This window comes from Salvelinus sp. IW2-2015, linkage group LG4q.1:29 (assembly GCF_002910315.2).
Source record: "Salvelinus sp. IW2-2015 linkage group LG4q.1:29, ASM291031v2, whole genome shotgun sequence".
Lineage (NCBI taxonomy): Eukaryota > Metazoa > Chordata > Actinopteri > Salmoniformes > Salmonidae > Salvelinus > Salvelinus sp. IW2-2015.
This window is the reverse complement of record NC_036842.1, coordinates 28,251,713-28,261,509: the sequence shown is the minus strand read 5'-3', so window position 1 is coordinate 28,261,509 and position 9,797 is coordinate 28,251,713. Positions and strand designations below refer to the sequence as shown.

The following is a 9,797-nucleotide window of genomic DNA, read 5'->3' as shown; positions in this document are numbered from 1 at the left end:
GATTGGGGAATGTCATATGGTCAGATGAAACCAAAATAGAACTTTTTGGTAAAAAAACTCAACTCGTCGTGTTTGGAGGACAAAGAATGTGAGTTGCATCCAAAGAACACCATACCTACTGTGAAGCATGGGGGTGGAAACATCATGCTTTGGGGCTGTTTTTCTGCAAAGGGACCAGGACGTCTGATCCGTGTAAAGGAAAGAATGAATGGGGCCATGTATCGTGAGATTTTGAGTGAAAACCTCCTTCCATCAGCAAGGGCATTGAAGATGGAAACGTGGCTGGGTCTTTCAGCATGACAATGACCCGAAATACACCGCCCGGGCAACAAAGGAGTAGCTTCGTAAGAAGCATTTCAAGGTCTGGAGTGGCCTAGCCAGTCTCCAGATCTCAACCCCATAGAAATCTTTGGAGGGAGTTGAAAGTCCGTGTTTGCCCAGCAACAGCCCCAAAAACATCACTGCTCAGAGAGATCTCCATGGAGGAATGGGCCAAAATACCTAGCAACAGTGTGTGAAACCTTGTTGAAGACTTACAGAAAACGTTTGACCTCTTTTTTTTGGTTTTTCATTGCCAACAAAGGGTATATAACAAAGTATTGAGATAAACTTTTGTTATTGACCAAATACTTATTTTCCACCATAATTTGCAAATAAATTCATTAAAAATCCTACAATGTGATTTTCTGGATTTTCTTCTCTCATTTTGTCTGTCATAGTTGAAGTTTACCTATGATGAAAATTACAGGCCTCTCTCATCTTTTTAAGTGGGAGAACTTGCACAATTGGTGGCTGACTAAATACTTTTTTGCCCCACTGTGTAATAATATGAATATGTATATAAGAATAGTGTGTAAATAATATTTTTGTTCTCTCTTAGTGTCTATCCAATTTATAACTCTTATTTATTTAATTTGTTTATGTTTATTTGTTATTATTATTATTAATTCTATTTCATGTCCTTGTCTATAACTGTTCTGCACTTTGTCATGTATTTGTACGTTTTATGTGGACCCCAGGAAGAGTTGCTGCTGCATGTGCAGGAGCTAATGTGGATACTAATAACCTAAACTAAACTCCACTACACTCACCACAGGATTGACACAGGTGGAGGCCATGGCGGTGAGGTGGCAGGCGGAGAACACAGCATCATGCTGGCAGGCGGGCAGCGCCTGGTGGTCCCAGTCGAATATCGTGTTGAACACGTTGAGAGGCAGCCAGCAGAGGGCGAAGGCGGCAACGATGGCCGCCAACATAGCATTGATCCTCTGGGCTCCTCGGGCCTTCCGGCTCCGCTCCACCACGTCCCTGGATGGGAAAAACACAGGAAAGGACTTTAGATGGGACTTACAGTATTCCACACTTTTCCAGTTACTTTTGTTTCTGTTTTCTTTGTCTGTTTATTTGTTCTTTGTGTAACTGTTGTTGTAATTTTGTTTGATCAATGGGTGGCAACCGGAACGGACTAATGGATGGGATTTAACCATACTTTACCAGGTACTTACTAATTTCATTAACATTTCTATTTACTCATTAACTGTTCATTGTCTATCCTCTTTGATGATCCTTGGACTATTACTCCACGCATTCATTTCTTTTATTCACCTATTCATCATTGGTCACTCATTGACTACCATTCATTGACTCCTGTCCTGATGTATTACCTGCGTCTGAGTAGGCATACTATTATTGACTTTTCACTGACAATTCTTTGACTGTCTTGTGTGTGTGTGTGTCTGTCTGTGCTTGCGAGCATGCATGAGTGCATGTGTGTGTGTGTGCTTGTGTGCTGGCGTGAGTGTGCATGTGTGTGTGCATGCGTGTGTGTGTCACCTGCGTCGACGTAGGCGTAGGAATATGCGGAGGTAGCAGAGCAGCACTAGTAGTAGAGGGAGGCAGTACTGGAACAGCAGCAGGGAGGTGGTGTAGGCCAGACGGTGTCTTTCAGTCGGCCATTTCTCCAAACAGATCACATGGTCTCTGAGGAGAGAGAGTGAGAGAGAGAGGGAGGGAGCGAGAGAGAGAGGGAGGGAGCGAGCGAGAGAGAGTGGGAGAGAAGGAGAGCAAGAGAGAGGGAGGGAAAGAATGAGAGTGAAAGAGAGCAAGAGAGAGGGAGAGAGAGAGAGAGAGTGAGACCAAACGTAGCGTCCCACTTCGACAACTTCCGGTGAAATTGCAGAGCGCCAAATTAAAATTAAATTACTATAAATATTTAACTTTCATGAAATCACAAGTGCAATACATCAAAATAAAGCTTAACTTGTTGTTAATCCAGCCGCCGTGTCAGATTTCAAAAAGGCTTTACGGCGAAAGCAAACCATGCGATTATCTGAGGACAGCGCTCAGCACACAAAACATTACAAACAGTTAGCAGCCAAGTAGTTTAGTCACGGAAGTCAGAAATAGCAATAAAATTAATCACTTACCTTTGATGATCTTCATATGGTTGCACTCACAAGACTCCCAGTTACACAAGAAATGTTCATTTTGTTCGATAAAGTCTCTTTTTATATCCAAAAACCTCAATTTTGTTGGCGCGTTTTGTTCAGTAATCCAATGGCTCAAATGCGGTCACAAGAGGCAGACGGAAATTCCAAATAATATCCGTAAAGTTCGTAGAAACATGTCAAACGATGTTTATAATCAATCCTCAGGTTGTTTTAACTTCTTATGGCTGCAGGGGGCAGTATTGAGTAGCTTGGATGAAAGGTGCCCATAATAAACGGCCTGCTCCTCAGTCCCAGTTACTAATATATGCATATTATTATTATTATTGGATAGAAAACACTCTGAAGTTTCTAAAACTGTTTGAATTATGTCTGTGAGTATAACAGAACTCATATGGCAGGCAAACACCTGAGAAGAAATCCAAACAGGAAGTGAGAATTCTGAGAGTGGTCGATGTTAAAGTCATTGTTACGCCCCTGAAAAAGTGGAGAAATGATCACGAGAGTGGTACGGAATTGTTTACTCATTGAAACTTTTAGTGCAATCATTTTACAAAAGTAACACATTACAGGACAACAGATCTACAGGAAATAGATAGGTTTGTAGGGTACAAGGCTTATTCAAGTCACAACAGTATACACTGTAATTCACTGAAACAGATAGTAATTTCAATATAACTGTCAAGCACAAAGCTTTAACTCAGTAAACCATAACTCAATTTATCAACAGGCAATAAAGTGTTTGAAAAACCATTATACAAATAACACCGCAAAATATCTTATTAACAACGCACATGTTCATTCACAATCGACATAAAATGGCAGCTACTCTCAGTACGAAGCTATTCTTCGCTGCAACCGAGCAGGGCTCATATTACTCTCTGCAAACTTAACTAACCTTCTCAATATGTTACTAAGACACACCTTAAACACTCTTGACATGTTAGCGAGTTATTACATTTAAATTACTCTTTTTTATCATCAATAACGTACCTGAAAAAGGGGAGAAATGATCACGAGAGTGGTACGGTATTGTTTACTCATTGAAACTTTTAGTGCAATGAGAAAAGACCGCAATTTCTCCGGGACCTTCAGTGGAGACCAGAGCAATCGATCTCAGGCTCATAGATTAAGAGCATTTAGTAGATCACAGATTAACACTTTTAACCATGACAAAATAAAGTAATCAACATAACGTTTACACATTCCTCTCACAATTCGTACCCATTGTACGCTTGACGGATTTTAACACAATTATATAAATGTTATCAATCTCTATCAACTAGTACTGAATGCATGATCTTCTTAACCTTAGATGTTTTAAGATCCTCACATACTATGAACTTACTAATAATTTTTAATGCATAACAGGCTATTAGTATTTCCTTTAACCTGTCACACTCTCCCCGACAAAATAAATGTTGTCCCAACATTACCAACATTGTCTTCTTCAACAGTCTGTATGCACTGGACCTAGAAAATCCTCTTCTGTAAGGTAGTACTTGAGCAGAGGTCAAGGGTCACAGTTCAAATATAACTAACAAGTTATTCACAGTCCATATCTGTTGACCAGCTGTATAACATAAACAGTCCTTTCTCATACTATTGATCAACAGTCCATCAATTTTAATGATCTAAATGCATAGTCTGCAAATTGTCTCTTGTGACAGTCTGTGAAATCAGTCAGTAGTCCATGGTCAAACATGTCAACTCTGTAGCCTCATGTTTGCTGAAGCCCATACATGTAAGGTGGCTGAAAGTAACATTGCTGTAGTGATGGCAGCCATGGAACCAGTCCTGGTGCAGAGTAGACAGGGAACAACTGTGGCCGTGGCTGGATACTGTAGCAGGAAGGGATACCAAGCTGATCATAGGTGATACGTCTTGGAGGGTGTCTCTCTCTTTGTGGCAGCTGGTTCCTCAGGCTGGTTCCTCAGGTTCAGCAGCATCAGTTAATGAAGGAAAGGCACTTGGTGGACGATCATCAGGCAGATTTTCAGCAGGCAAGTTCATCTCCTCAGCAGGCAGGTCTTTAACTGTTGTTGTCTCCTCCAGCCGCTTTTCAACAAGAGGCTGTGCTGGTAGCGTATCAGGGACTGGCACCGCACCAGTCTGTTTCACTGGTGGGGGCCTGTGTTCCCACTCTCTCGCTGGTTCATCATTCCTCTCCTCAGGTACTGTAGGAGATGTGGGAACCTGTAGCGGCTCATGATGAAGGTCATATTCATCCCCGCTGTCTTCATCAGAATCTAGAGGATGTGATGCAGGCTGATGTCTCCTTTTTTTCTGACTTTTGTCATTTCTGGTTGTGTCTCAAAAGGTAAGTGGTCACAGGACATGAACAGGTTTCTGTGCAGGACCCTGGAGCGTTCCCTACCCTTTTCTGGTCTCAATTCATAAATCGGCAGGTCTGAACCCATTTGTCTCACTACTGTGTGAATTGTATCTTCCCAATAGTTACGGAGTTTGCCTGGTCTTCCTCTCGGTGTCAGGTTTTTAATCAGAACTCGCTCGCCAGGCTGTAGCACTGAACTCCTAACTTAAGTGTCATAGTACTTCTTACTTCTTTCAGCGGCTTTCTGAGCATTTTCATTTGCAATGGCGTATGCTTCTTCCATCCCTCGTTTCCAGTTCTCCACGTAGTCTCGATGGTTACTGGAACCTGCCTCTGTGCACAATCCAAAGAGCATATCAACTGGAAGCCTGGGTGATCTCCCAAACAGAAGATAAAATGGTGAATAGCCAGTCACTTCGCAACGGGTGCAGTTATAGGCATAAACCAGTTTGTTCAGAGACTCCTTCCAATTTGACTTTTGTGTCTCAGTTAGTGTCTTTAACATTTGCAACAATGTTCTGTTCATGCGTTCCACTTGACCGTTCCCCATCGGGTGGTAGGGTGTTGTTCTGGACCCCGCCATGCCACTGAGTTTCTTTAACTGATGGAACAACTGATTTTCAAATTTTCCCCCTTGGTCATGGTGGATGCGGGATGGGAACCCAAACTTCAGGGCAAAGTCATTGAAGATGAGATTTGCAGCAGTTTTACCTGACTTTGATGTGGTGGCGTAGGCTTGAGTGAAACGTGTAAAATGATCAACAATCACGAGGATGTACTCATATCCCCCTTTGCATCTGTCGAGATGAAGCAAGTCTATACATACCAGTTCAAATGGCTGTGTTGTCACAATGTTTGTCAGAGGAGCTCTTGTTTCATGGGCTGGCTTTTTCTGCTTGACACAGCTACAAGTTTTAGTCACATAGTGCTCGATGTCAGATTGCATATATGGCCAAAAGAAGCGGTCACGTACTAGTGATACAGTGCGGTCAGTACCTTGGTGTCCCATGTTATTGTGCAACTCTTCCATCACTTTACCTTTGTACTGCTCTGGTAGAACTAACCGCTTGCGGGCTGTAGTGATTCTGTACAGAATGCCATCACTGTCTATTGTCAATTTGTCCCATTCTCTGAATAGGCACTTTGTCTTTGGACTGAATTCCTTTTGCTCTTTATTAACTGGCGGTTTAGAACCAGACAGTTTGAAATTGAGCACAGGACGGATGACCGGATCAGATTCTTGTGCTTCTCTTATCCCATCTTTTGGGATCGAGCTGGTTGTTGCAGTGGTTGTCTCACCTTCAGCTGACACTGACATAGCTGCAGCTGAAAGTGACCAAGGTACAACAGCCTCTTTCTGTACCTCAACTGCTTGTATCYTGGCGGCAATGGTGTCTGGTGGAAGCTCCTCAGAACATTCTCTCATCAGTGACTCTACATCCAGTGGCATCCTTGACAACGCATCTGCATCACCGTTCTCTCTGCCTGGCCTGTACTTTATTGTAAAGTGGAAATCAGCCAATTCTGAAACCCACCTGGAAGTGGTTGCGTTCAGTTTTGCAGTAGACAGAATGTAGCTGAGCGGGTTGTTATCGCTGTATACAGTGAAGGTCGGAGCATAGTACAAATAATCATGGAACTTATCAGTGATTGCCCATTTTAGAGCTAGAAATTCTAGAGGTCTGTAATTTATTAATATAGGTAACTTCACTGTGAAGAACGGGAAACAAAATCCAGAAATCACATTGTCATGATTTTTAAGTAATTAATTTGCATTTTATTGCATTGACATAATATGTATAGATACTAGAAAGCAAGAGAATTAAATTATTTGGGTCACGAAACCCTTTGTTTGCAATTACAGAGACCCCCCTCATACGTTTCTGTGTTCTTGACCAGGTTTGCACATTCACGTGCTACGTGCAGCAGGAATTTTGCCCACTCCTCCATACAGACCTTCTCCAGATCTTCAGGTTTCGGGGGCTGTTCGCTGGGCAATACGGGAACTTTAGCTTCCCTCAATAGATTTTCTATTAGGGTTCAGGTCTGGAGACTGGCTAGGTCCACTCCAGGACCTTGAGATGCTTTCTTAGCGGAGCCACTCTTATTGCTCTGGCTGTGGTGTTTCGGGTCGTTTGTGCTATGCTGGAAGAGTCCAGCACGACCCATCTTCATATGCTTTACTGAGGGAAGGAGTTGTTTTGTGCAGAAATCTCTGCGATATCATTGGCCTATCCATCTTCCCCTACTAATACGGTTGCATTAGTTCGTTCCTGTCCCTTTTTTGCAGAACAGCAATTCCCCAAAGACTATGATGTTTCTCATCTCCATGCTTCATGTTCGGTTTGTGGGCATGGTGTTCTTTGGGGTTGTTAACTAATCCTTTTCTTCTCCAGACACAGCGAGTGAGTTTTTAGAACCAAAAAGCTCTATTTTTGTCTCATCATGTACCCATCATGATACTTCTCTTGCCATCTCCTTCCTCTGGATTGCATGACCAGATGTCATTGGAAACTTCAGACGGGCCTGGTACATGCGCTGGCTTGAGCAGTTTTATTTTAATGCCATGACGGCGTAGTTGTGTTACATAATGTTTTCTTGTAGCCCGATGTGGTCCCAGCTCTCTTCAGGTCATTGACCAGGTAGTCCTGCGTGTAGCTCTGGCTTGATCCCTACCCTTCCTCATGATTCATTGGATAGTCCTTCATCGAGGTGTAGATCTTGCATGGAGCCCCAGACCTTGAGGGTGGTTTGATCCGTCAATCTTTGAAATCTTCTTCCATTTTCTAATAATTGCGCCAAGCAGTTGTTGCCTTTCTCACCAAGCTTGCTTGGCCCTTTGTCTCTGTATTGCTATCCCAGGCTTGTTGCAGGTCTATCAATTTAACTACTGATTGTCTTTTACTACAGGCTCTCTGGTCTTCTTGGCCATTTGTGGAGAGGTTGGAGTCTGTTTGAGTGTGTGGACAGGGGTCTTTTATACAGGTAACGAGTTCAAACAGGTGCTGTTAATACAGGTAATGATGTGAGAACAGGAGGGCTTCTTAAAGAAAAACTAGTACAGGTCTGTGAGAGCCGGATTCTACTGGTTGGTAGGTGATCAAATACTATGTCATGCAATAAAATGCAAATGAATTACTTAAAAATCATACAATGTTGGATTTTCGGGGATTTTTGTTTTAGATTCCGTTCTCTCACAGTTGAAGTGTCTTGGGATTGCGCACCAAACAGGTTGGGACTTTCCACTGGTTCTCATTGAAACTGCCTTCATTTCTCCCTATTTTCAGTAATTATTAAGCCGCGCTGAAACAATAGTCTAAAGGTATTTACGCGAGCTTAGTTTGGAAGCCATAGGGACATTCGCAATCTGGGGTCCTAACCAGTTATATTGGTCGCGATCAGCTGTTCATGTGTGAGAAAACTACGCATTTTAAAAATAGTAGAACTTGCCTGATATTGGATTTTCCTTCAGGATCTCTTCGCCGTGCATTCAGTTCTGTTATTTTAACTCTCAGCGATACGTTATTTTTAAGCTTGTTTGTGGAACTTTTAGAGATTTCTATCCAAATCTACCAATATTATGCATATCCTAGCTTCTGCGGCCTGAGTAGCATCAGTTTACTTTGGGCCTTGCTTTTGCAGTCCAATTTACAAAGATGCTGGACCCCTTATCCTAAAAAGTTTACAGAAAGGCTTCTTGACTATGTAGACAGGACTCAGTGAGAATAGCACTGGCTATTGAGAATGCGCCAGTAATAGCAGGACCATGGTCTTTCAAGAGAAAGACAGCTATGTGCACACTGCCACACAGAATTTAGGTGGATATACACGAGCCGTTCACTCCTATAATTTCCTGCCAAATTGTATGACCATAGTTACTGAGATGTCAGTATTTTCCTTCAGATTACACAGACCAGCACAAGAGAATTCGAATAACAAACCCATTAATGATTAAACTCCATTCTATGATTGGATGAAATAATCATCAGCGTTTGGATGCATCTCACAGGCAGCAAGAATATTGTCCACCTGTTTGCCACCAAAAAAGTGCAACTAGGTGAGGATCTAGACACCAGTGTGCATATACAACCCTATTTTTGTTTCATATTAATATTTCCCTTTTTTTGTATCATTTCACACTTATTGCACATAAATGATTGAAATGTCTTTATTCACTGGGACTTCTGTGAGTGTAATGTTTTTTTCTGTATCATCTTTTTATTGTTTTTATTTCTACTTTGTGTTTTTATTTATATCTAATTTTTCACTTGGTTTGCGGCAATGTAACATAATGTTTAACATGTTTTTTTATGCCAATAAATGCCCTTAATTGTAATTTGAAATTTTTGAATTGAATTGTATGAGAGAGAGAGAGAGAGATTTGAGTGAAGAGAAGATTGAGATGTTTAGAGTCGTAGATTGAGGTGAGAGAGAGATGAGGAGGCAGTTAGTAGGAGAGATTTGAGAGAGAGAGTGTTATGAGGAGATGAGCTAGAGAGAGAGAAGTACGAGACGATGAGATGAGTAGAGATGAGAGAGATGAGATGAGCGATGAGAGCAGAGAGAGAGAGAGATTTGTGAGTATGGAGATGTAGAGAGTATGAGTATGTAGTAGATTTAAAAGATCAAAGAGAGCGCTTTGTAAATTCATCACTTGTTCTGCGTTCTCGAGCACACTCAGAAGAGAGTGCTCCAATGAAAACTCAGAGTAGGATAGCCTGAGGAGTGAATTTGGATGAATCCCACACACACAACACACACCACACCACCACACCGACCACACACACACAACACCACCCACACCCACACTCACACACACACCAACAACCAACGACACACAGCACAACACAACACACACACACTAGACCTCCCTGGAAGGGTTTGGCAGGCGGAGGTGAGTTCTCGGAGGGGTTGTCGTGTTGCACAAGAATGTTGTGGACAGGGACGGGAGTGATATGAAGCAGCGACCAACCAGGTCGAGGACGCTACGGCGGGTGGAGGGCCTGCTGCTGGGG

The 9,797-nt window shown here is 42.4% G+C and overlaps 1 protein-coding gene across 1 annotated transcript in view; it reads right to left on the bottom strand.

The window, feature by feature from the left end:
* The window catches only part of LOC111960876 (neuropeptide Y receptor type 4), a 33,899-nt gene that overhangs the window by 22,034 nt on the left and 2,068 nt on the right, over positions 1–9,797 (bottom strand). The window contains 4 exon segments of the mRNA XM_070442755.1: positions 1,092–1,308; positions 1,834–1,984; positions 9,658–9,747; positions 9,750–9,797. Of these exon segments, the coding sequence (XP_070298856.1) occupies positions 1,092–1,308; positions 1,834–1,984; positions 9,658–9,747; positions 9,750–9,797 (506 nt within the window).